Source organism: Sturnira hondurensis, unplaced genomic scaffold (genome assembly GCF_014824575.4).
Source record: "Sturnira hondurensis isolate 20B ecotype Veracruz unplaced genomic scaffold, ASM1482457v3 Scaffold0022215, whole genome shotgun sequence".
NCBI lineage: Eukaryota > Metazoa > Chordata > Mammalia > Chiroptera > Phyllostomidae > Sturnira > Sturnira hondurensis.
In genome coordinates, this window is record NW_028094846.1 from 2740131 (window position 1) to 2766173 (window position 26043).

The 26043-nt window shown below is 49.7% G+C and overlaps 1 protein-coding gene across 4 annotated transcripts in view; it reads left to right on the top strand.

Annotated features, from left to right (window-relative positions):
- DCAF6 (DDB1 and CUL4 associated factor 6) overlaps positions 1–26043 on the top strand; it is a 71538-nt gene that overhangs the window by 20008 nt on the left and 25487 nt on the right. For 2 of the 4 annotated variants that reach the window (XM_037035269.1, XM_037035270.1), the window contains exons 7-12: positions 1338–1552; positions 3705–3798; positions 5215–5334; positions 6648–6887; positions 15965–16105; positions 23685–23744. In XM_037035269.1, the coding sequence (XP_036891164.1) occupies positions 1338–1552; positions 3705–3798; positions 5215–5334; positions 6648–6887; positions 15965–16105; positions 23685–23744 (870 nt within the window). The remainder of the gene's footprint in view (positions 1–1337; positions 1553–3704; positions 3799–5214; positions 5335–6647; positions 6888–15964; positions 16106–23684; positions 23745–26043) is intronic. The other 2 variants (XM_037035271.1, XM_037035272.1) reach the window with 2 other exon arrangements.

Genomic DNA, 26043 nt, shown 5'->3' on the forward strand with positions numbered 1-26043 from the left:
GGTGTGTTAGCATGTAGCCGTGTTCATGCCTGCACGGCCAAGTTCAAGTGCTGTCAGTGAGGCTGCAGCACTGACTCTGGTTGCGCCCTGATCTCCCGGCCTCCAGCTCCCCGCACCCACTGTGCGGCCCAGCCACTCCCGAAAGTCCCCATTCAAAGGCAGCTTCCAGTCGCGTTTTCTCAGTAAAGGGAGCCAGGGATACTTACACACTCCCACACCACAAACATTAACTCTGTGTACACATTTCTGTACATTCACATACATTTTATTGATAAAAATAAAAGCAGTCTTGGCCAGAAATGAACAGAATGTCAATCTCATTGTCAACCTATATCCAGTAAAAAGGTTACTGAAACCGGGATCCCGGGGGGATTATTTTTTCTGAATGCTGATTGTGGAGTCTTACCTGTTTGGATATGTACATTTGGGGAAACGGTACTAATATGGTATTAAACTATAGGCTTAATCATTGCCCCTCAACAGATGAGATGCAGTGGACATTTGGGGCAAGACCTCATTGTGCAGGATTCTGTGTACTACTTGGTGTCTGATTTCGATTCTTAGAATTCAGCGTTGCCTGGTCCCCCAGCACACCAAGTGCCCACTGTCCCCCGCTCTGGTCGCGCGCTGCATCGACAACTGCCCAAGTTAATTAAAGCCAGAATAGTGCCCCCTTCTGTTTTCTTGCAAGAGAAACATTTCACAACAGTCAGAAATGTTTTAAGAATGTAAAGTAAAAGGTAAATCACTTTCAAAAGATGCTGCATTATTTTATCTAGTATGCTTATAAATATCAGTTTCCTATTATAAACATTTTATTAATTTGAGAACTTTTGGAAGATGATTTAGTGTAACTATAATAATAAATTAATCGATTAACTCTTTTCCAATAAAATGTTTATATAATCTGGAATTCCAGACAGTCATGAATTTTTTTAAAGGTATGTTTCCTTTGTAATGTATTTTCTAAAATTTTGTTATAAAATCTGCTTATTGAAAAAGGAGCCTCTTCTACAAATACAGGGTCTGGCCAAAGAAAGGCCTGCTTGAGGGTGGTTGGTAGGATAATATGGGTATAATAATTTATAGTTTTAATTTGAACATTTCATCTAGAATGTCATGTGGTGTGCTTGAGTGTGAGTTATGTTACAGAATTACATGGTTAGGGTTTTGTAATAAAAAGGGGTGATATTTGTGCTGGACCCTGTGGAATATGAGAGCGTGGGTTTTTAGTGCTACATTAAATCACGTATCTCCCTAGTTCAAGTTAAGAGTTTTAAAGGTGTTTTTTTTTTCAAAAACGTGAATCTTAAACACTGTCCCATTTTCTCCTTCAGGGAATTACGCAGGCCGGGGGACGGCCGGCATGGTGGCCCGCTTTCTCCCGCCGCATCTTAACAACAAGTCCTGCAGGGTGACGTCCCTGTGCTACAGCGAGGATGGCCAGGAGGTCCTCGTCAGCTACTCTTCGGACTACATTTACCTGTTCGACCCCAAAGACGACACCGCGCGGGAGCTCAGGGCGCCCTCTGCGGAAGAGAGGAGGGAAGAGGTGCGTGGTCTGGAACCCGAGGTCTTTATGTAGCGCAGTGAACACTCTCTAGTGACCTCTGGGCCTGAGGGCTTTAAAAAATAGAGTTAGTTTTCAGGGCATTTACAGTTTAGGAAGCAAGGACAGGAAACATACATGGCAGAAAAGGGGCTGATGATTGAGAAAGGCTCTGAAAAGTATTGTGATTTTTTAAAGAAGGAATATTTAATGGCAAAGTGACCCACTGACTCTGGGGATGCGCAGTAGCAGCAGGTCTCGCGGTGGCAGAAAAGAAGAGGCAGTGAAAGTCGTAGACAGCGTGATGGGCAGGTTCGTGGGAGACTGAGTGGTTCTGTCCACGCCCCGAGAGGGGCTGTGCCTGCTGCCGTTCGCCCTTCACACGCGCCCACACCCGCCTCTCGTTCACACTTGTGAGCGCGTCACAAAATATAGATGAGTGAGAAAAGGGTAAGTTAAAGTATGTATATATGTGTGCGTGTGTACACACGCACACAGAATCGGGTTAACTGATTTCCTCCTTACAAAAGGCAGAGACTAGAAACCACACACCCCGGACGGTGCACAGCGGTAGAGAAACGTTTGCTTCCACCCGCGAGCTTTCCCCGCCGTGTTGTTCGCTTTGGTCCTTCTGCGCTGTGCTGTCTCTGTCTGTCACTGTGCTCTGGCTGGTGAGATGACTGTGGAAACGCACTGTTGCTTCTTATTGTTAGTGAGTTTTTAGCTTTGGCCCAAGGCCTGTTAGTGAGCACATTGTGAAGAACGTGTTTGTGCAGTTGCTGGGAGATGCTAAACCACACGGAGCTGTTACAGCTACAGGCTCCGGGGGCTGTAAAGTTAGAGGAAGTAGCATTGCTCTGTAAGTACATTTGGGGAGTTCGAATGTGGCAGCAGACTTAAGTGACTTAGTGGGTTGACAGGGAAGCGGGTCCCGTGGCAGGGAAAGCTCCAGGCAGATTGGTCTGTCCCACACCCGAGACCGGCTCTGAGGTTTCGTGGCCGTGGAATGTGCCCCTGAGATCCGGACTTTGGCACGTCAGATGGAAGCTTTCTGACTGTCTCGAGGTGACAAGCGGGAAGTGCAGAAGCAGTCTCGGGGGCCCACTCACGTGCACGCTGTCCTGCGCTCAGCCAGCGCTCAGCCAGCGCTCAGCCAGAGGGGTCTGTGCGGCGGTGAGTGAGGCGGAGCCGACCTGGAACAGCTGGTTTGGGCCTATTTTCAGGTGCCATGGCGCACACGGCCTCTCACACAGGAGTTCATAGTTTAACAGCAGTAGAGCTACAAATAAGTAAACGTGTAAAACTTCAGGGAATAATATGCGAGAATTATGTTCTATACAAGTAGACCAGAAGACGGAATAATTGAGTTTCATTGGGAACGTGAGAAAAGCTTAAGCAGGGTTTAAAGTATGGACAAAAGTTTAATATATGATATATGTGATTTTTTTATGTTTCCTTTATATATTTATATTTTCTTAATTTGCAGAGGCCTCTTTTTATGTCCTTATATCCTCTAATAATTTATTTTTCCCTTTTTATTTAGTATACTTTTTCGTCTTATTCAGTTGTTTTTTACTTCTCATTTTCCTTTTTAAAATTCTTTTTCTTTCCCCTTTTCCCTCTTCCTCTAGTTTGTTAATTGCATTTGTTGGGGCGGCACCTGCCCGTCCCGCATTGTCCCCGGGCCCTGCAGTTCGAGTCCAAACTGCAAAGCCCGCTCTGCAGTCCTGCTCACACTCTGCCACCTCCCGGTGCCAGGTGTCCGCGTTTCTCTCCTCTGCCATCGCGGGGGCTTTCTAACCAGCCCCACTGCCACACGCCCAGCGCCCCCTCATCAGATCATGCCACTCTTCCAGTCAGCTCTTCGGGGGGCGCCCACTTCTCTCAGAGCCCAGCTGGGGTCCTTGTCGTGGCTCCGAGACCTTCCGTCTCCAGCGCTCCCGCTTCCCCAGCCCTCTCTGGTCCTCCCCGCCCCAGCCCTGCACTTCTCCTGCCGAGGGCCGTGGGTTTCCTCTGTGAGATTTCCTCAGCTCTTCTGTTTTGATCCACACCTCCCTCGTGCACCTGGCGCAGAGAGTAGGGAGGTGGGAAGAACCCGCGAGACCTAAAGTGTGCTTTCGAAGGTGAGGAAACGGGTCTCCTGCTCACCTTGCAGTTACGACAGCCTCCAGTGAAGCGTCTGAGGCTTCGTGGCGACTGGTCGGACACGGGACCCCGAGCGAGGCCAGAGAGTGAACGAGAGCGAGATGGTAACTGTACTTTGGTCAGCTTTTTAATTTTTATATGGTATCTAAAAGTTTGTATTTTAACTTGTTTCCGTTGTTTTCACTATTGTAAGTGAGGCCGTAGCAAGCAGCCTCGTACAGCTCTCAGCACACTTGTGCATGTGTGAGTGTCCGTGGGCAGACTTCCGGGAGTGGGCTGGTGTGGCCACTGGATAGTGCATTTTAATTTTGGTGGTTATCCAATTTCCCTCCCCCAAAAGCACTACTTTGCACTCCCACTGAAAGTGTAAGAATGCTAGAGAGCAATGACAGCTAAGGGAGGGGAGGTTAGGGGTGGAGCGACTGAGCAAAAAGGACTCATGGTCACAGACCGTAGTGGGGTGACTGTGGGGGAGGGGCAGGGGGGATAAGGGGACCAAATGGTGATGGGAAAATACAATAAAACATTTTTAAAAATTTTAAATGAGAGCGCAAGAATACTTGTTGTCCCATAATACATTGGGCATTGTCAGCGCCTTTCTATTAGATTTACGTGGAATGAAAACCTCAGTTCCACCAGAGTTTCATTAAGCACGTGAATGTTCTGCCTCCTGTCAGGCGCCTTTGACAAGCGTAGGAAACGACTTTGGGAACTTCAAGGTGGCACTTGAGAGCTAGTCTGTATATGTTTTAATAAGCGAGCATGTTATTCTAATAACTTCTGAAATCTTTCTAGGTCAAAATCACATGTCCCAATATATTATCCCTGGTATTATTTTGTAATATATATTTAAACATAAAGCTACATTATATAAAGGCAATAAAGTGTAAAATAAATTCTGTTTTCACAGAAAATTCCAGAACAATTTCCATTTTAAATGATATGATTGTAGATGTAGATTGTATATTATAGATATGACATGCCCCAGTATATTGTAGATGTAGATTGTATATTGTAGATATGACATGCCCCAGTTTGCATGTCATACTTGATTTGAAAGTGCTCTTAAGCAAAAACTCGTGCATTTGAAGGAGGAGAAGCAGGGAGGGAGGAGACCACTGAAACGCTTTCTGGTTTCAGTTCATTTCAGATATGTGGGATTTGCATACAGTACTGACGAGGAGACAAGTTCAGTGGAATTAAGTGAGCGGGCAAACCTCTCTTTTAATCTGCTCAGTGTGCAGTGCCCGGGCGAGGCAGGGGTGGGTGGGGTCGGTGTGAGGGGTCACCAAGAACGGGCAGTGGTGGGGGAGCTGGGAGCCCTGTTCCTGAGGACGCAGGACGCGGACTAAGCGCCACTCCTTCAAGTGCTCACCGTGGAGGCCTCGGGTGGGCCTGTGGTCCTTCTCAGGCTTCATTTGGGCAGTTTGAGGCTATTAGTTGCTTTCAGACCTGGGTTTTGCGTTAGTGAAAGATGCTGACTCATGACTAGGTCACTGATAAGACCTGTGTTGTCGCAGGAGAGCAAAGTCCCAATGTGTCACTGATGCAGAGAATGTCCGACATGTTGTCGAGGTGGTTTGAAGAAGCAAGCGAGGTCGCACAGAGCGGTAGAGGACGAGGAAGGGCTCGGCCCACAGGTACGTGTCCTCGCTCGCGAGGGGTACCAGGACGCTGGCACACTGCAGAGCCAGCCATGTGGCTCCCGCCGCGCTCTGACACAGGATTCCTATTGTCGCACAAATAGGGAGAGGACAGAGCCCGTTGCCAGTACAGCTTGTCCTGCAGGGCCCCCTAATTCCAGCCCTTACTTTTGCTTTTCTCAAAAAAAGTAAGAGCATCTATATTGCCCACTTAAAGTCTTTTTTGTGTTAGAGTAGAAATATATAAACTCTGTAGGTAAACGAGTTTTATATAATGGAATGGTTTCTCCTTTTGGTTTCTTGTATACATTGGTCACTAGTTACTGTTTCTGATGTCAGCGGACCTGTTCTCACGTCTCATTCGCTACTTTCCAGCCTGTGGTCTTTGGCAAGTTACTTATCTCTATTAAAGTGAGGACTGTAGAAGTTAACTCCTAAGTATTTTAAATCCTAAGATTTCTATTGAATTTTATCTGTAAACAGATTTGGTTAATTCATGCATATCATTTAACTTAAAAAAAACATTTTACTTATTTATTTTTAGAGACGGGGGAAGGGAGGGAGAAAGAGAGGGAGAGAAACATCAACATGTGGTTGCCTCTCACACACCCCCCACTGGAAACCTGGCCCACAACCCAGGCGTGTGTCCCGACTGGGAATCAAACCAACAACCCTTTGGTTCACAGGCTGGTATTCAAGTCACTGAGCCACACCAGCCAGGGCAAAAAGTTTTTAATTTTGATGAAGTTCAGTTTATCTTTCTGTTTGTTATTGAGTATTAATTATTTCTTTGCAGATAGCAAAAAGCCTAGGGTGGTACATGGTGAACCCTCAAGCCTTCTAAAATCGTGCCTGATCATGTTAGTTCAGGCGTTAAAACATTATGGCTAATGAAATGGGAATGAGGACCTTAATCCTATTCTGGCCTAGAGTAGAACTAGATCACTGTAAATCAGTTTATCCTATTTAGCTATTCCGTCAAAGTCAGCATTAAATTTAAGGGATTAGGCACCTCCCAAGATACTATTTAGCTTTGTCTAAAGCTGCCATATTGAACATTTTGCTTAAAAGATAAATTATTTTAACAAGAATACTCCTCCTATTAATTAACTTATTTAGTCAATTAGACCAAACCACCAGTGGGTACTTCTGACTTCCTGTATATTACATGCTCCTGTGTGTGTGTGCATGTGTGTGCAGGTGGGCGTGTGTGCAAGTATGCCTGTGTTCCCCAAACGTGCCTCTTTTTGAGTAGTTGGTTTTGGAAAGTATTTAGTGTTTGATTTTGCACTGACACACACTTTCTCAAGGTGGGACAAGTCCGCCAGAGGTGTCGACTCTTCCTGCAGCCCCGTCAGGCACTGGTGTGGACGTGGGTGACGCTGTGATGGACATAGACACTCCGGCTGAGCAGCTTCTGCAGCCTTCCGCGTCCTCCCCAGCGCCTGCAACTGAGAGCCCCCCGCCACCGCCACCTCTGCAGCCCTCCCCGGACCGGGAGCTCAGGCCGTCTGCCGCAGCGTCTGGACAGCACGCACAGCGTCAGTCTGGTGAGGGCGTTACTCTTTCAGCGGGCTCTGGGTCCTCTGACAGTTTCTGATCACGGAAACTCCCCTGGGGGCTGTTTGGGAAGATACTAAGGCACATCGACCAGTCCCCGCTAGAGTAGAGGATCTGAGTGGCATGTCACGAGTGAACACGTAACAGAAACGTGAGATTCAGGCAGCCTGACCTGCATGGATTGTGACAAGCAGCAGGGCTCTTTTGTTTACATAACACGGGCGTTTAAAGATTGGATGCTGGCAGGTGGTTTACTGCTCCTGAAGTGGTTTAATGCACTTCACTAAATATGGTTTCTATGGGCCATTGTAGACCAAATGCCTGTCTAAACTAACTGGTTTAAGTCTGTATGAAGGTAATGGTGAGAATATAGCCCTGATTATTGGTTCCATTCCATTTATATTTTTGTTCATTTTCCCTCAAATCATGAAGCACTTTTTTTCTTTTAAAAGACTTTTTACTTATTTATTTTTAGAGAAAGGGGAAAGGGGGAGAAAAAAAGGGAGAGAAGCAACCAATCAGTGTGTGGTTGCCTCTCATGCACCCCCTACTAGGGACCTAGCCCACAACCCAGGCATATGCCCTGACTTGGAATCGAACCGGCGACCCTTTGTTTCGCAGGGCAGTGCCCAGTCCATCGAGCCACACCAGCCAGGACCCGTGATGTACTTCTAATATATTCTGTGTGGTCCATTTGATATGGTCACTTGTTAATGACATATACAGTATAGTTAACTCAAAGAACAATTTTTTCTATATTTATATGAAAAAGAATTGTTTGAACAAACCTTTGACTTTTTTGGTACTTGATGCTAATAAAACAATTTCTAAATTCTGTTAAAATACTATTATCCCCCCAGTATTATAGTTCCTCATGTTCAGCTTTTTTTGCCACAAACTATGGATTGTCCTGTTTATAACGGTGATTTTCAGCAGCCGTGTCTGTAGTATACTTGGCATTTTACCTGTGAACATGTAATTATAATAACCAGTCTGGTGTTTTTCATATTTTTTTCTTGGGTTTTTCTAAGGAAACATTTTACTTGACATACAACCAGAAGTGTTAGCAACTAGAGGGACAGGTGGCAAGCCCGAGTAAAACCCGTGAAAGTCCCCGGCAGCCCGACTGCCCGCTGTCCGTTCACTCCTGCTTCTCCGCAGCCTGACACCAGACCCCAAAGGCGGAGGGGCGTTTGAAATGAAGCACTTCTTTAATTAGTATGTCCCATTTTCAGTCACTCATTTTCAGTTTCTATGGGAATGAACGCCAGAGTCAGTTACATAACTGTTAACACTGTGTACAATTCATATGTGAGCTAAAAAAGCGGGCTCTTCACTCTCATGTCAATATAGTGTTCAGCTTGTAGGAAAATAAAATATTTTGGTGAGTTTGGGAAGTAGGGACAGAATCACCTAAAAGTTTGCTTTTCAAAGCAGGTAAAATTGGTAAAAATGACAATTTTTAAAGCAGTGGCATTCTTGGAAATATTCTTGAGGATTTTAATCAGTTGTCAGTTACTGGGAGAACTGAGCAGGAAGACCCCCGGCCCGTGTTCACGTCCCAGCGCGTCCCAGCCCTCACAGTTGCCTCCCAGACACGTCCTGAGTGAGGCGCCTAGTTTGGAGTTCCATTTTTCTTTTTCATTATAGGAATCAACACATTTCAATACCACATTTCAAATTGCTAAGTCCCTTTCGATATTTAAGTAAGTGTTGAATACTGCAGTCACTGGCCCCTTGACGTAGAAAAACGCTGCCGTGGTCGTTTGACTGCTGTTGAGCGTTACGTGGTGCCTGTACATTTCAAAGGAGGTGAGGACTTTCATAACCCTCTGGTGGGTTATGAAAAGAATTTTGGTTGACTAAACCATAGGCAGCTGGAATATTTCCCTGTTACCCAGATGGTTTTGCTGTCGAGGAGAGCGATCTGATGTTTGATGTGACATCTGAAGATTATGTCTCTGGTCTGACCGTGGACCTTTCGTTCTCCCAGAGCCCAGCACTTGAACAGTGAGGACTGAGTGTTTTGCTTTGTTTCCCAACCTCTTGAGGCTTTGAGGTCCAAAACGGCGTGTGGGGGCTCACCTGGGGGGGCGGGGGGGGGCGTGCGCTCCTCCAGCCAGGGTTTCCCTCCCCGACTTGCACAGACGTGGAGAAACCGGAAAGCGTCCTTCTTGCCCCACTGCGGGTGCCCTTTCTGTAAATGTTTATGCTCTTCCTTCATGTCCTCTGCATGTCCTCTGTCACTTTGCTGGGGTGGAGGAAAGGGACATGGCGGGTGTTAAAGCCCGCCTGGCAGAATTCCGTCTCTGACTGGACCTAGTGCTTTGCTCTTCATCCGTGGCTGAGCGCTGAGAGGTGGCAAGGTGGGCGCTCCCCACTGGGCCGGAGCAGGCTCCTAGCACCGCACCTGCTGCGTGCCCTTGTGTGGCTCAGACTCCCTGTGGCCTCAGCTCGCCCCCAGCAGGTCGCCTTCTCCGCTGCAGCCTCACACTCGCTCATCTGAGGTGCACCCAGCTGGGAGCGGACACAGGTGTGAGCTGGCGCATGCCTGCTCCTCCCACCCCTCTCAACCCCCTCTCAGCGTCTCGGGGACTCTGCCCCTTCTCCTGTGTCCTTGTTGCCTTCTCTACAGAATCCTTCTTTTGGCCTCCGACATGCTCTATTATTATCCCATCCTTAACGTTTTTCTCTCAACTATTCCAGTTCCCATCTGGCCTTATATTTTTGCTCCTTTTAATCAGGGTCTTCAAAAAAGTCATCCACACATATTATCTCTATCTTCCTACCATCTTCCATTCATTTATCCACCAGTTCCAGTCCGCCTTTCCACCCCCGTTTCCGTGGAGACCTTTGTCAGAGTTACCCAGGGCCTTCCATTTGGCCCAATTGTAGTCTGCTTCTCTGGTAGCATCTCATTAAGTCGGCCGCTCCTTCCTTGAATCTTTCCTTTCTTGGCATTTGTGACACCCCTTTGCCTCTGTGCCCTGACTACCAGCTCCTGGTGGCCATTGGTGACCACTGCTGATGTGTCTCGTTCCGTTCCCTTGTGAGCGTTGTGGCAGAACCCCGGTCCCTGCCGTCTTCTCTGTGGGAGGTCTACCCCTGGGGACCGCGTCAGCTCCCTCAGCTGTAGTGGCTCCTCCCAGACTCCTGTGCCGCGGCCCGTGGGACCCTCTTTCGGGCTGTCTACGGACATCCTCAGTGTCACGTGTCCAAACTAGAACTTCAGGTAGCCTCCTGCCCTTCCCATCCCCTGATCTCTTCCGCCTCGGTTGTTTCTTCATCTCGGTGAACTCAAATACCACTGCCTGTTTGCATGTTGTAATAGCCTGTGAGTTATTCCTGCCTGTTCCCTGGCCCTCGTGCGCAGGCCCAGTCCCCCAGCACGTCCTGTGTCTCTGCTGCGTCCCACGTGATCGCCTTCTCGTCTGCTGATTGATCTCCCTGCCGCCAGCTCGCTCCCTTGTCCTTTATTCACCAGGCAGCAGCCGTGTGTTTTAAAATGTTAAATCAGGGGAAACAACTTTGCTGCAGGAAACTTCTCAGGTTTCTGATTGCATTTGGAAATAGAACGACAAAAGGAAGAACGGAGCTCCTCACTGTGGGCCTGTAGGAACCACACAGACTGGAGCGCCACTCCCCGCCCCAGGGACCGCTGTGCTCGCCGCCCCTGCCCTGGTCTCCTTTCGGGCCCCCAAAGGTGCCGCTTTCCTCCGGACTCTGGGGCCTTTGTCCTGCAGTTAGGGAACAGGACGTGGCTGAGCTGATGAGCCCCCGCCCCCCACCCCCCACCCCCCGGCCTGCCCCGGCTTCTCAGCCCCTCGTCTCTCAGGTCCCCAAAGGGAGGCTTTTCAGGACTCCCAGGCTGGGTTCCTTTTCTTCACCCTCCCTACATCCTGATTCTCCTCGAATAGCTCTCTTTTTTCCCCTGAAAGGTACTTTTGTTCATTTTTGGTTGATTTATGACTTATATTTCTTACTAGGCTGTACTCTCACAAGGATGGAGAGGTTATTCATCTTGTTCTGTGTAGGCCTTTCCCCCCTAGAATAGTCATTCTCTAAAGAGACTGTTAGGACTGCCTGTTCTCTTTAAGCTGGGGGAGCTCAAGAGGGTGCACTTAGCTGTATTGTAGTCTTACCCCATCAGCCCGCTTTGTCCACCGGGATGTTGCCCGTAGGCGCCCAGTGGTGGGTAGCAGCAGCCCAGGGGAGACGCTGGGAATGAATGGGGTCCGGTCATGCCCGGTTTTGGACCCCTCGTTTGTCCCGGGCTATTCAGGATACGTAAGACTGATACACGTTCTTCCCTACTGTGTTCAGAACACTTTAAGGTAGTTTACAGAAATTTAAAAAATTTTTATGCTCACCTGAGTTCATTTTTGTTTTCATTGCTTTTAAGGAGATAAAGCGGGAGAGAAACATTGATGTGAGTGAGGAACATTGATCGGTTGCTTCTCGTAGGCACCCCGAGTGGGGGTCCAACCCGCAGCCCAGGTAGGTGTCCCGGCTGGGACTCACCTGCAGCATTTTGGTCCACGGGACGCTGCTCCAACCCACTGAGCCACACCAGCCAGGGCAGAAATATTTTAAAGGTCATTTTTATAAACGATGGAATTAAGGCAAACAGTATATGAGTAGGAAAAAACGAGATGAGGCTGTGAGTGAGGTGAACACATCGAGTGAGTCACCCGAGGAAGGACCTGGGGGGTCAGGGCTGACGGGGGTTTTGTGTCTGAATTAGGAAGATTGATAGTCTCGAATGGAATTTGAAATCAGCTGGTAGGTCTCTTTTTCCTTTTTTGGCTTCTTTACTCTTTGTATTCTTGACTTTTATTTGAATCCAAGTAGCCAGACCATTTGAAACTGTATTCTATATACATAATGCAGAATTTAGTCCGACATTTTGATTCTTGTATTACACGTGGTCTTTTCTTGAATATTTCACAAAAGGCTGTGGTTATACAATTATCTAGTTAAAAATCACAAAGGTCTGCCCTGGCTGGTGTAGCTCAGTGGATTGAACACGGGCCTGTGAAGCAAAGGGTCGCAGGTTTAATTCCCAGTCAGGGCACATGCCTGGGTTGCGGGCCAGGTCCCCAGTGAGGGCCACATGAAAGGCAGCCACACATTATGTTTCTCTCCCTCTCTTCCTCCTTCCCTTCCCCTCTCTCTAAAAATAAATAAATAAATAATACAATAAAAATCACAAAGGTCTGACTGTGAGTTGAAATGATAGAGGTTAAAATGAAGTCTTCACGATTTTACGTATACAAACTGTTTCAAAGCAATCGTGAGGCATTGTCTTCTCTTCTCAGTAGTAGCAGTTGGATTTCACTCTTAGTCGTTTCTAATCTAAGCCTGGAAACACCTCCGTGTCCCGTGTTGTCTGTGATTTCTCCTGCGGTAAAGAAGGAGCGTTAAAGGGGCCACGGATCATTTAGGAAACCAAAGAAGACGATCAGAAAAGGTGGGTGTGGGGTGGGTGGGGATACCAGCACACACCGAATGCAGGTGGGGAGGCTTGCTACGAGAAGAGCATCCCCTAAAGGACACCTTTTCTAACCCCACGGGCCGCCTAGCCCAGGAAGGTGTAGTCTGGGCAGATGGCACGGGGTATGGACGCTGTGTAGATTCCTTATTTGCTTGTTTGCAAACGGCTGTGTCTGCTCAGGTCTGCATACTTATTTAGGTCTCTCCAGCATCCTTACAGCTGTGTCGAGCTCTGCAGAAAAGTGTCTGGGTACTGGGCAGGGGTGCTGTGTCCTGCGGTGCGCCAGGCAGCACAGGCCTTTCAAAGCCCAGAGGCTTCTCCAAGGGGCCTGGGTCTCCTCAGACCAGGTAAGGCCGCATATAGGTTAGAGACAAGTGGAACCATCAGGCTAATGGCCACTCTGGGGAAACTGAGGCTGAGACTTGAGGAACTGGGGAGTCAGAACAGGAGTGACCAGCTCCAGGAAGTGGAAAGTGCAGGAGTCCCCTGACCAGAGACAGGTGGAGAGGAGGCAGGCGAGGTTCTTCGAATCGGATGGAGAAGTTGAACAGTGTCCAGGACCGGAGATCCTGTGTGCGGGAGGGGCAGGACCTCAGGTAGGGCCTTCGCTGCTCTTGCCCCACGGAGGGGGCGGGGGGTGGGGTGGGGTGGGGGGTGGAGCTAAAGCCTCAGGGAGGCCAGCCTGGGGCCTTTGGAGGGAAGACCGACCAGACCTCGTGTCTTCGAGAGATGGAAGTACACATTTCCCTTTAGCAGCTCCTGACACACTGTTGAGGATTTTTTGGGTTTTTTTCCTAATTCAACCCAAAGGTGTTTTATTCACTTTCCAATTTGGCTTGTGTTAGCAAAACTAATTCTCTAAGCACTCGTTCGCACTATAAATCATACATGTTTGTGTGTACATTTTTAAAAGGATTTACTATGGGTGGATTTTCACGGCTTGGAACATGACATTCCGCTGGCAGAACCGTCTGGTTAGCCTGGCTAGTCTGGTGGGTATGGTTGGGATTTTTGCTTCAGCGTTGGCCTTTCCCGGTCAGCTGGGTGTTACCTTCTCTTCCTAGGCTCTCTTTCTTCAACCCAAGGTGGGGAAAGAACTGCCCCACGACCAGCCTCAAACACAGACAGATGAATTTTTCTTTATGGAGCTGGAGGCAGTGAACAAACCCCGATTCCTCCCAGTTGAGAGCGTCACTGCTTGTACGTGGAGCCCGCTGGGCGCGCGGCAGCCCGGGGCGGGTCTGGGATGGAGGCTCTTCCTCTTCCGCGTTGCGCCGTGCAGGAAACGGCAATGAAATTGATCGGGGGGTTTTGGTGATTTTTCTGTTTTCTTAGCAAAGTTTGGCACATGTATAATCTCTCTCTATATAGTAGTTTGTTTTGAAGTGTAGAAAGTTGGACTCGATGGTCACGTGATGGTGCTGTTTTATGTTGTGGAAGCATTGCCATTGGTGTGGACAGTGAACCAGGCCTACGTGTGGACCTGCCTCTGTGCCACTGAGCATACAGTTCAGTTCTCGGCAACGCTGCCTTGCTCCGCACTGGGATTGACTGGGAAGAGCAACAGTGAGAGACTGTGATGACTTGTGAGTTGCTCCTGAAATCTCAGCTACCAGCTGGCAAATGCAGCAAAGCCCTTTATGCAGAGATACCATCGTAACGAGAGGTCAGCATCTCTGGCGTCATGGGGTCCTGAGGCAGTAAACCAGCATTTGCAGCCTTGCGATGTAGGTACAAGGGCAGGAAGCTATCTGGCAGTTGGTATGACTTGCCACCAAGGTCGCTGAGAGAAATTGGGGGTGTCCCCACCCTCAAACGCACGGTTGCTACTTCCGCTAGGGGTGCGTGTCTAAAACCAGACCCCTCTTACCTGCGCGGCCCGCCCCCTTCGGCGGGCTCCAGGGGTCCTTCCTGAGCATCAGCGCTCTCCTCCGTCAGCGTCGTCTGGCAGTGCACACCGGGCACTGCCTCCTGGGCTAACGCCAACTGGTCTCCCTGGTGCCGTGCGTGCTCCGCCAGCCGCCTGCTGGTTTCTCTGTCCCCGTTTCTCTGGCGAGACTCAGAGCGCGCACACACCTTCAATTGGACTCCATGATCTCCTCTTCCTCTTGAACCTGTGCCAGTCCGGCATGGCCCTGGGCTTTCACTGAAACACCCGTGGTCACGGCCATCAGCAGCTTCCTAGGTGCACATTCAGCAGTCGGTCCTCCGGACTCTCAGCGTTTGACACCATTGCTGAGTCCGGCCTTGGTGACACATTCCCCACCTTAGCCCCCATGAAGTCCGCTGGCCTTCTCCCTCCCCCTCGCCCCTCCTCCGGCGCGCTCTGCAGTGCCCTGAGATCAGGGTGTGGACTTCTTCTCCCTGATCACTTGCTCCCTAGGGGCTGGCAGTGACATCACCAGGGACGTCGGGGTTACTGGCGGCTCCTGGACAGTTCTCAGTCCCTGCGCCCTTCCTCCCCATGGACGTGGGTCCGTTCTTTTCTTCCTTCTGACGCCGCGTGCCCCTGCTCCATCTTCCCTTCCACAGTGCGGGCAGCACTGGTTCCCCTCTTACCGGGACTGCTCTGCAGCAGTCCCCCAGCATTTGCTCCTGCGGTCCCCTCCACCCAGAAGCCCCGCCTCCACACCCCAGAACCGCCCTGTGAGCCAGCCCTCCCTCCGGGCAGCCTGCCCCTCTGCCCCCACACCTTTCCCTGCCCAGTCTGGGCGGAGTCCACACTTGACATGCGCAGACACACACATGTGTTACTCGAGAGCGTACAACTTAGGTGTATGTGCTCACTGAGGTCTCTTTTCCTCCTGGAACACCAACTCCACGTGAAGGGGGACTATGTTCATGTGTTCACTGTTTCGTTATCTCTAGAACCTAAAACACATAGTAGGCACCTAGCGTCCCCACAGAACCTTGTGTTGGATTTCTACTTTCTCTCTGTGGCCACTGCTTCCCATAAAGTTTAAGAAAAATTCAAGATCATGTAAACATATTTGCACATTAAAGAAAGAGCAAATGACAATTCCAACATAAAAGTATTTTAGCTGAAAAATATGGAACTTATACTTTTTAAAGAGCTCTCCGTTAATAAATTCCAAGAATTTTTTCCAAATGCATAACTTTTTCATTGCTTTCATTGAATTTTAGTTATTAATTAAAATTAGTAATTTGTGTGTAGATTAGAGATAACTAATATTTTTTACTTCTTAGTATCATTTTGTTGTAAAAAGAGATGAAATTAGGCATGTTTACTTTCAAATATTTTGCTTATGGAGGACTTTATTTTTATTCTGTTTGATTACACGTTGTTACAAAACTACAAGTGTCTAATTCATCGAGTCAAACGAGCATTTGGGTGTGTGAGAGTGCGTAGTTTTTCCCTTAGTGACCAGTGATTTCTTTATTTGTGAGTCCGTAATTCGTTACGAGCATTCCCCTGGGGGGTGTGTTTAACGTACACCCTTTTCTCTCACGTAACCGGATTCTTGCTCTTTCCTTGTATAATCCAGTGTGTGATCAAAGCCGTGCCCTGTCTCTTTGATTACTGTCCTTTCCCCTTTCTCTCCTGTCTGTCAGAATTTTTAAGGGGGCCTGAGATAGCTTTGCTCCGTAAGCGGCTGCAACAACTGAGGCTTAAGAAGGCCGAGCAGCAGAGGCAGCAGGAGCTGGCCGCGCAAGCGTGCCCGCCACCCGCCACCCAGGACCCGCAAGCCGCAGGTTACTTACTGCGTCCGCTGTGCTTGAGCGGGGCACTGTGGGTGAAGCTGCTGCTGCTGCTGCTGGGGCTGCTGGGGCGGGGGGAGGGGTGGGAGTGAGCGGGTGCTTGCAGCTTCCCTCCCCTCCGCTTCCCCGGGGGTGGGCGTCCTNTTAAGAAGGCCGAGCAGCAGAGGCAGCAGGAGCTGGCCGCGCAAGGGTGCCCGCCACCCACCACCCAGGACCCGCAAGCCGCAGGTTACTTACTGCGTCCGCTGTGCTTGAGCGGGGGCACTGCGGGTGAAGCTGCTGCTGCTGCTGCTGGGGCTGCTGGGGCGGGGGGAGGGGTGGGAGTGAGCGGGTGCTTGCAGCTTCCCTCCCCTCCGCTTCCCCGGGGGTGGGCGTCCTCCCTAGCTAGCCGGGTGGCTGGCCGCAGCGTTTGCCACAGGGGAATATAAAACAATCCAGTTTTACTCATGTTTGGAGAGGGACAAATGTAGGCTTATAGACAATGAACAACTTTCTAGTAATTATCTCGTCAGTTTTGAGCCTGCACTGATATTTCTATTAAAACTTCTTGTACCCTTAAATGATTTCTGTGCTTAGGGCTCCTAACTAACTCCTCCTAATGCACAACTTTTTCTTTTCTATTTTCTTTTCTCTCCTCTTTTTTTTTTTGCTTTAAAAGTTAACCAGTACTCCTGTTCCCATAGAAACACAGTTATCTTAGATTTTAGAATTACAGTATTGTTTGGCCACACTAGCCTACTGACTCAGTCATCCCCTTCTGTAGTGATCTGAACACTTTCAGTGCCTGCTGGTTTTTTCTGTGCATAGTCACCTCTCTTGCGTGTAGGTCAGCAGAAGCGCCCCACGGCCTTGTGTTCCTGTCCCAATGCTGTGAAACTCTAAGGCCTTAGTTGTCTGTGCCTCTCTTTTCTTGGAGTGTTTCACTGGCCCAGTTCTTTCATGGTCAGAAAGCTCCTGATGCTCAGTAAGCACCTGGTGAAAGAACTCGTGAGAGATACACCTTAAATAACGTGTCGACTTACCTCTGTGCAGACAGACCGTAGGTGGCCTGTAGCCTGTGTTGTAGGTACTTTATTAGGTGCTGTACTCAGTTCAGGACCCAGAGTGTGTCCGCATTCTCATACCAATGTGACTATTGTACTTCAACTTACTGCTCTGAGTGGTGAGTGCAGGGTTCATTTGAGGGCTGTGGTGGATTATTTGGAGCTCGTTTGTGTACAGGCAGAACCAGCCAGCCTCCACTCTCTCTGCTCCAGGGAGTAGGACGTAACAAAAGCACCTGGTACAACAGTGTGGTGAACTAAAGTGGCTTTGAATCACTGTAATGTCGGGGTGGTGGAGCAAATTCTGGGCCTGGTTTTGTTTTGTTTTTAAGATTTTGTTTATTTATCTTTAGAGGGGAAGGGAAGAAGAGAGGAAGAGGAATATCAATGTATGGTTGCCTCTCTTGCGTCCCCTGCTGGCAACTGGCCTGCAACCCAGGCATGTGCCCTGACTGGGCTTGATTTTTAATGTAACCGAGCAAAGGGGTCTCTGATTTTGTTTTACTATAGAGAAATCTTTTTCTGTTCATGAAACTATCAAGAAAGTGTGTTTCAATTACAGTTATGGCATATAATAAGACATTTGTTATGACTGTGCTATATTTAAAACTTGAGCTACAGAAACCTGTACTTGAACAAGAATTAAATAAAAATTATATTTAAAAAAAAGAAAGAAAAAAAAACTTGAGCTAAATTATTTCAAAAGTAAAAAATAGGCAACCTAGGAACCAATAAAAAAAGAAGATAAAACATGTCCCTTACATATATAAATAACTTTAAAATACTGAAATTTGTGTGAATTTGAGTATAAAACAAAGCTGTCTACATTAGCAGGAAAGCAGTGTATATTGCGGACATTAGAAAAATATTTGGGGCTCAGCCTTGCATATCTAGATCACCAATTTGAAGTGAAGTAGGTTCTTTTTGGAATCAGAAAACTTTAGGGTAATTTTATAGTCTCTGAAATCAGATGCTCTTTTCCCAACTCTGTGGATCATTTTTAGTAAGTGGTATCTAGTTGGGTAATCGGTCGATTGGTGGTAATCTTTAAAAAGCTGAAGCTGAGTAGACACCTTGCTAGATTTGAAGGTGAGAAGCGCAGTATCTCCCCTTTGTGAGTAAGCAGCGCCTGTGGGTCCCTGAGGCTGCGCCCGTGGACGCCACCGGAGGCCCGCCGTCACTCTGGTGCCATGCGTGCTCCCCTCACTTGCAGGCAGGGCCCTGCGTCTACATCACAGGCGTGTCGCAGCGCTGTCCGTGTCGCAGCGCCCCTGGGTTCCTTCCCTGAGTCCCGGGGTGCAGTTGGACAGCGAAGAGCTGTCAGGAAGAACAGCAGGTTGTCAGTTTGTTCCAAAGGACAACTAACAAAACCTATGTATTGTGCCCATTTAGTGAATTCTGGCTGAGGGGAAAATATAAAATTCTTCATTTTAGAACGCAAATTATAGAAATATACAAATTATAGATACAAAGAATAGGAATTAAATTTACACGAGTCAATGGGGAGTTAGTTTTATTTGAAAAACAATGATTAGAACATCTTATTATACTTAATGATTAGATACAATTTTGTGTGTGTGTGTTATGGACATTAAGTAGTCCATTTCTCATGCTAGATGTTACTATGAAGTCATCCATCAGTAGAGAAGGTATCAGAATTAACATTCTGGGTTTTAACTTATTACCAATAAGAGAATGTGCATTTCCAATAAATGAAAACTGTATTTTCTCACTAATACCTTGATATGTTTATAGTAAGTGATAATACTGTCAGTAAACAGTATTTCTGTTGTCTTCTCACCTATTTAAATCTTTTAGGTATGAGATAATCAAAGGAGACAGTAATGGAATTTGGAAACCATGAAATTTGCACAACTGTTGAATTTCTGAGTTGTTACACTGTCTAGCAAACATTTTATTCTCTTTTCGAAATATAGGGCAGATGGGAGTTTTGGGGAGAGGCTGAGTGTGAGATGGATCTAAGTCCCGAGTTTCTGTGGGGAGAGGGATGCATCGTTTTGTAGAAAGAATCTGCATTTCAGTAGGTGGGGCCTGATGCCCCTTAGTGCCCAGAAAGAACACATCCGTTTAGCTGCCGGTGTTTCTTGGCCACTGAAGACTAGAAGGGCATTCCAAGGCACCAAATGGCATCACCCTCAGTTCCAAGTTCCTGTTTAAAATGAGCTCCCGGAGGTAGATGGTCAAAGGTGTTTGAACAGCGGTTTTCAACTGCACGTCCCTTTCAGTCGCATGGAAACTCAGTGCGAACATGCAGAGGTGACATGGTGGGCGGGGCTGTCAGGATGGGGGGAGAAGGGGACGGGGGCCGCCTGCCTGCGTGTCCTCGGGCCTCCCCTGTGGCGCCTCTGCTCCTTGACGTGCGATTTGAAACAACTGCTCTGAAAGAATTTCGACACCTGTGAAAGATAATTTTTTATAACTTCAAAAAATTATTTTTGAAGCCAGGGTAGATTATTTTCAAATATTTTTACTTTATTTAGTTTAAAAAAAAACAGCATTCCCCCCCTCCCCCGCCCCAGGCTTTCAGGAAATACACGGTAACTCACTTCTAGCCTTCCAGTGATGTGTTGTGTTTTAATCCCAAAGAGGTGTGTTTGCCTTCCTCGGACCACTGCCTGGGCTCAGGCGTGGCTGAGACCTTGTCCCTCGGGCAGGTCAGCCGGCCGCTTCGTGCCCCAGTGCCCAGTTACCCCCCCGCAAGTGGTGTGGCCTGCCCTCATTTACAGAGATGGCGCAGGGCGGGGTGGCCCGTGGGATGGAAAGAAGTGTTTACACTCCCAAGTAGAGCAGCGTGCACAACAGTGCACTCCTAATTGTAGTCTTCACCTCCTGCCTCAACACGCACTCCTCCCAGGGCCTGTAGGGCCAGTAACCTCTGGGGTTTGGGAAGGAGCTGCTTGTGTCCCTCCCAGGGGGCGCTGCACGCAGCCTCGGCAGAGACACTGGGTGAATGGCTGATTTTAAACCCTCTTTTCTTTCCGTTCCAGGCCATGGGTTGCTGGCTCCTGCCCAGAGTGGCGCCACTCGGTGTCATTGGAGCCTGCTGGTACTGGCCCGACCGCCGTAGCGCCCCACTGGAGCCGGGAGCCAGCCTAGAGGGGGTCAGGTAGGAACTGTTTTTTCACTTTATGGCACGGTTTTGCCATTGGGAAAAGGAATTGTTTATACCCCTTAGGGCTATAGAACATTGGTGATTATTTTCATAAAAGGGCTTTTCAGAACTGAGCCATATTGGAAAAAATCAGTGCTTCCCTGGCCCTGGCCCTGGGCAGCAGGTTCTTCATTCACAACCTCAGATCTGCTGGGTCCCTGCCACAGTCACGGGCAGTGCTCCTCCGGGGGACACGTTCCACCCGGGGTCTCAGTGTGCACACATAGGTCGTTAGTGCACTGACCTAGTTCTGCAAGCACCCCCTCGTGACCTTGAGTCCTGAGCGGAGCAGTGAGGGTTCTCTCAGAACTTTATGTGGGAGAGGTGCTCCATATTTTTCAAAAGAGCTTCCTGTCATTATTTTTCATTCCGTACGTGTTTCTGAACACCAGACCAGCGATAATGCTGTGAGTTACCCTCTCCTGCAGGCCATCTGGCAGTTTACGTGTAACATTTCGTTAAATCTGCCCAAGAGCAGTGTGTGGTAGCCATCTTGTTGTGTCCAGTTTACAGATGGACACACTGAGACGTAGAGAAGTTAACTGACTTGCCCAGGGCTACAGTGTTACTGAGGAGAAAAGCCACGTGTGAGCCCAGAGAACCTGGCTAAAGAGCCCTTGTTTTGTACCTGGCGGGCTGTGATTCATTGTTATTTTCCCGCAGAGGAGAAAATTCTGATGTCAAAGGGCTACAGAACTTTCTCAAGACCGAAGCACAAACTTTTCAGAAACATACAATAGTTGGCCTGAGACACCTTGAGCTATAATTGAATGAGCTTTGCTTAAAGTTTGTTTTAACCTTAAAAATAACATAATTCTAGGCACTTCCAATAAGCTGACAAGCCATGTTGCACCTTATAGTAAATGACCACTGGACCACGTGGTCGGGGTTTCATTTTGTGGCGGTACTTTCCAGAAGGAGTTTCACAGAGAGTCGGAGTCAGTATGCAAATGAAGCGATCAGTATTGAGTTAATAATTGGTTTTCTAGTATTAGCTTTTCTGATGGTTGCTTAGAAATATTTCCGTAGTCAGAAGTCAGTGGGCACGGTGTGCGTGGGCACCTACTGGTGCAGAAGCTTGTCACGTCAGGCGTCTGCACGGCAGGCGGGCAGCCCTCGGAACAGTCCCCGGGCAGCCGTGGGCAGCCGTGGGGGAAACGGTGTGGAAGCAGCGGTCAGGCAGGGCTTCGACCACGGGAGGGGCCGCACAAGTTCCCGGGTTCCCCAGTGTCCACAGCGGCAGCTGTGGGGCCGAGCTTACAGTTTAACAGCTGCTTTCTGTCTTCACATGAACTTGGACTTCCTTCACAGTGCAGACACTGTAGGAGTAAATAAAAACTACACAGTTCTGTGGAGATGAGGACGGTCATGGTCCTTTGTCAAGGTGGTTTTTTTTTTAAAGAGAGTCGTTGCTCCCTAAACTTCATTTTAATAATTAAATAAGACACACTTCATTTAATAAGATTTGTGCATTCTGTACATTTATGGGGAAATTAAAGATTTGTAAGAAGGCTGCTTGGGGGGTTTATGGGGCTCTCTGTCATTAAGTGAGAGCACACGAAAGTGTGTAATGTATCCGAAGGGGTGAGAACTATTTCACAGGGCACTTTCTGGGAGGGTTTTCCAACATTTATTCCCCTTGGACTCATGTTTTTGTTATTCTTTTTTAAGAGAATATAATCTTGATTTCCTGTAGAAATTAACTTACCTGTTCTTCCAAAGCAATGCGGGCTTATTGCATCTGACTCTGAAGTGGACAGACGGGGAGGAGCCTTGCAAAGGAAGGGAGCGCACGGAGGGTCAGGGTTTGGGCTGCAGTACTGGCCCCCACCCCCACCCCCCCGCCCCGTTCCTCCTTGTGCGGGCAGACCCGTTGGCCTGGCAGTCTGCCGAAGGGCTGACGAGCAGGACGAGGACGGCTGACACTGAGATGAGGAGCAGGCTGCGGCACGTTCTAGCAGCGCCAACTCCGTGTGCCCGCCGACTGGCTGTATCAGAAGGCGGATGATGGCACGCGGGCCTGAGCGGTCCCAGCAGCGGGGGTCAGACTTGCAGGTGAACAAAGGACAGCTGTCCAGTGGCGCGGAATTGCAGAGAATCGGGATGTAGTGGAAGACTCTGAGCTATTGAGTTGAGGACCCTCAACTGGAAACATCTACCTCTGAGGGAGTCAAGACGCCACTGAGCATGGAGACCGGCGATCAGCCCGGAGCCAGGTGTCGGTGTAGACACACTGCGCTTGCCCAGAACTGGGGTGTGGCCTCAGGGGCTAGAGAGCAGGTGTACATCTAGGGGAGGGCTCGTTACCCACATTCCCCTTGGTGGCTCCTTGGGACACCGGGCCCCATGCCAGGAATAGCAGCCACCGCCACCTGTTCCCCAGGGCCTGGCTCAGGTGGCCAGGCCCCAGGATGACCAGGGGGCGAGGGGAAGCCCGGGCCTAACAGTGGAGAAGTCTTCTCCCAACAAAGGAGAAGCCCGGGTCGTTCCGTGTCACAGAGCTGGTCACTGTCAGACCTGGTGGAGTAAAGGCCGGCAGCTCGCTGCAGGCGAGCGCTCCTCCCACCTCCTCGTGCTGCCTGCCCTCCAGACCAGGGCTTTCCACACAGTAGAGCCGTTTGTGAAAGCGACCTCAGATAGAAACTCGGGTGTCAAAGGGCAGAAGTACAGTGTTCTTCTGCCTGGAGCCAGGGCAGACCTCGCACGGAGCCCAGGCCGCCGAGCCTTCTTACCTGCCTTTCCCCTGCCGGGCACCGACAGAAACCGAGGACTGCACGGGGTCCAGATTTAATACCCACAGTGTGTCTTAGGGCTGCACGTCACCTGTGTCTGCAATGGCAGTCATGTCAGTGCAGACTGACTTTGTAGCCGTTCTCTGTCTCGCGTCTTCACCTGAGCTGCTTTTTCAGCTCCACGTGTAGCAAACAACATCCGGCGAAGTGTAGGGAGCACACTTCCTGCTTGGATTCCCGCCCCCCCCCCCCCCCAGGACGCACTCGCCGTGGGGAGCGGGTGAGGGGCTCGAGAGGGATGGAGAGCCCTTGTTTGGTGAGGGGCCCCCGTCTCCGGTGCGTCCCGTCCGCCTTGCACTTGGTGCCTGCGCTGCGTGGACGTGGCCAAGGGTGTGTGCATGGGCGTGGAAGGCTGCAGTCCCTGCTCCTCCGCACAGTGCTAACGGCTTGCCTGGAGTGACGTGTCCTAAGCTCATGGCCCTGCCTCCTCGCTGCTTGGGCACCCCTCCACCGCAGTACTTCTGTCCCCACCCGGTACTTTGGTTTCTAATCATAGACATGATCTTGACCTTGCTGTGCAGTTGTCTGCTGCTTACTTTTAAGTGGAAATCTCGTTTTTGTTTCAGATTCTCCTCCTTCTGTGGCTAACACACAGCTCGGATCCCTGTCCCTTGACGAGCAACAGGGTGCGTGCCCAGGAGCGGTGCTCTGCCGCCACCCCGCTGCCACCCCCAGCTCTGAGGCGGCGCCCAGACCAGCCCTCTCCTGCCCGCGGCGGGTTGCTGCCTCAGTGGTCTGAGGGGCGGTGCCTTGCGGGCTGAGTTCCCCGAGGTGGTGTTGTGTGGAGGGCCCTCCTGACCTGTACAGACTATTTTGTATGTAAGCTAATTCCTGCCTGCAGCCCTGTGTGCCATCTTTGAATTCTGCCCACACCGGTGCTGTAACAGAAGAAATGACGCCCACTTTTTTAAATTCTCGGTATCTGTCATAAAGTTGTGTAGAACTGTGGGTGTGAGGTTAGCGTGTTACCTGGCGGGTGACTTAGGAAAGGCTGTGCGGACCTGGCGACTCTCCGGGGTCGCATCGCTGTAGTGATGCTCCTCGCTCCCGCGTCTCGCGGCTCCGACTGCGCTCCGGGACCTTAACCGTAAGGGGTGCAGTTTGAGTGGCCCCACCCCAGTCAGTGGGGAGTGGCTCCTGCCTCCCACTTGCCCTTTCGAAGCAGGAGAGGTTAAGAGTCGGCCTTGGAGCCTCAAACAAAGCCTGGTGAGAGATTTTACAAATGATTCCAAAAAAATTAAAAGAAACTCAGCACTAAAGCCATAAGCTCAGGTTGGCTCAGCATTAACGTATGTAGGATGGCTCGTTTGAGAGCGGTACGGGGACTTGAACTGTAGCTGAAGAGCCGATTTGGCGTGAAGTCTAATTTTAACTTGGGAAAAGAATTCAGAAACTGATTTTAAAGCAATCAGAAAACCCCGTTTGTACGTCCCATCTTAAGTTACTATTTATACAAGTAGTGCCGTCGGTTTCCCTGTCCTTGAGAACGAACGAGTGGGTTAGCAAATGAATCTGAGAACTAAGGAGCTAAGCATGCTCTATCTCTATACACTTACTGTCGTGGCATTAACTGTGAAGAATAGTCACTATAAGATAAAACAATTATAGTAGCACTGTATATTATATTTTACTACTGGTTAAAACTGCTCTCTATATGTGAATGTAAAGAATATGTTACTACCAGAGAGTTTGTAGACAGATTCATAGTCTATAAAGTCACAGAATAATTTCCACGGACTATTTTAAATACTACATTCAGTGTAGGTTGGTAGCTAATCGGCGTACAATACGGGATGTGACGGGAAGAGACGAGGATAACACCCAGGGTTTTAGCAGCAGCGACGACGCCTTTACTCCGTAGACTGGTTTGGAGGCAGAAACCAGGAGGCACTGTGGGTCTGGGGCATATGAGTACGGTACGTCCTTTAGTCCTGTAAGTGGAGATGTTACACGGAAGGTCGCAGGAGCTGTGTCTGGATGGACTGTCGTCAGTGTAGCTCTGTGAGTCCTCTGAGCAGCAGTGAGCTGCTGACGGAGAGCAGGGCCAGGGCACAGGGCGAGCCTGCGTGTGCCCTTTGGTCCGCCCGGCCGCCCTGCGGAGGTGCCAGGACGCCCGCACTCCAGGCTGCGAGTCCCGGCAGGGAGCTTCCGCTGGGAGAGTCAGAGCAGCCCCGGCCACCGTCCTCGGCCACTGACCTCCTCAGTGGGATGGATGCAGGGGACGCAGGGGCCTCTCAGTGGGTCCCCTGCCCTCCACTCAGCCGGCAGTCTGTTCTGCACCCCCAGCCAGAGTGCGCTTTTAAAAGTGTGCGTCTGAGCCTGTCGTCCACTGCCTCAGACTTTCTCATTGTCCTCCTCTGCCGAGCACCCTCGCTGCCACCTGCCCCACCCATCCCAGGTTACTCTTGCTCACCCGCCGCTGGCCAAGGAGGCCTCCAGGCCTTCTGGCTCAGCTCCCCCCTCAGCCTCCCTCCTCCTGCTGCGCCCGCTACCAGAAGTAGCCGGCCACTTACCAGACCTCCCCAAGACGGCACTTTCTCGGGAGGGACAGGACCGTTGGGGCTAAGCAGCTCTCCCCCTGGTCTCTCCCTTTTTGACCTACTTCCTTTCAGTGCATTTGTCATCACACACTGAAGGGAGTGCTTGTTCAACGCCCATCTTCCTGCATGTTCTCTGGGTGTCGTTTTATTCACTGTAATCATGCAGTGCCTTAACACCACCCGTGTTCTGCGTTAAGTGTTTGTTGAGTGAGTGAGTGCGCGAGTTCTGTAAGAAGCGGGATGCCGCAGAAATCGTGCCGGCCCGGGGAGCCCTGGCCGGGGCCATGTGTTGGGAAGGCCATTTTGGCCGCTTTCTGAGAGTTGGGGAGCCGGAGGCTGCTGCTCCGGCAGCAGGTGGCGAGGGAGGCCCAGGCCCAGGTGGTAG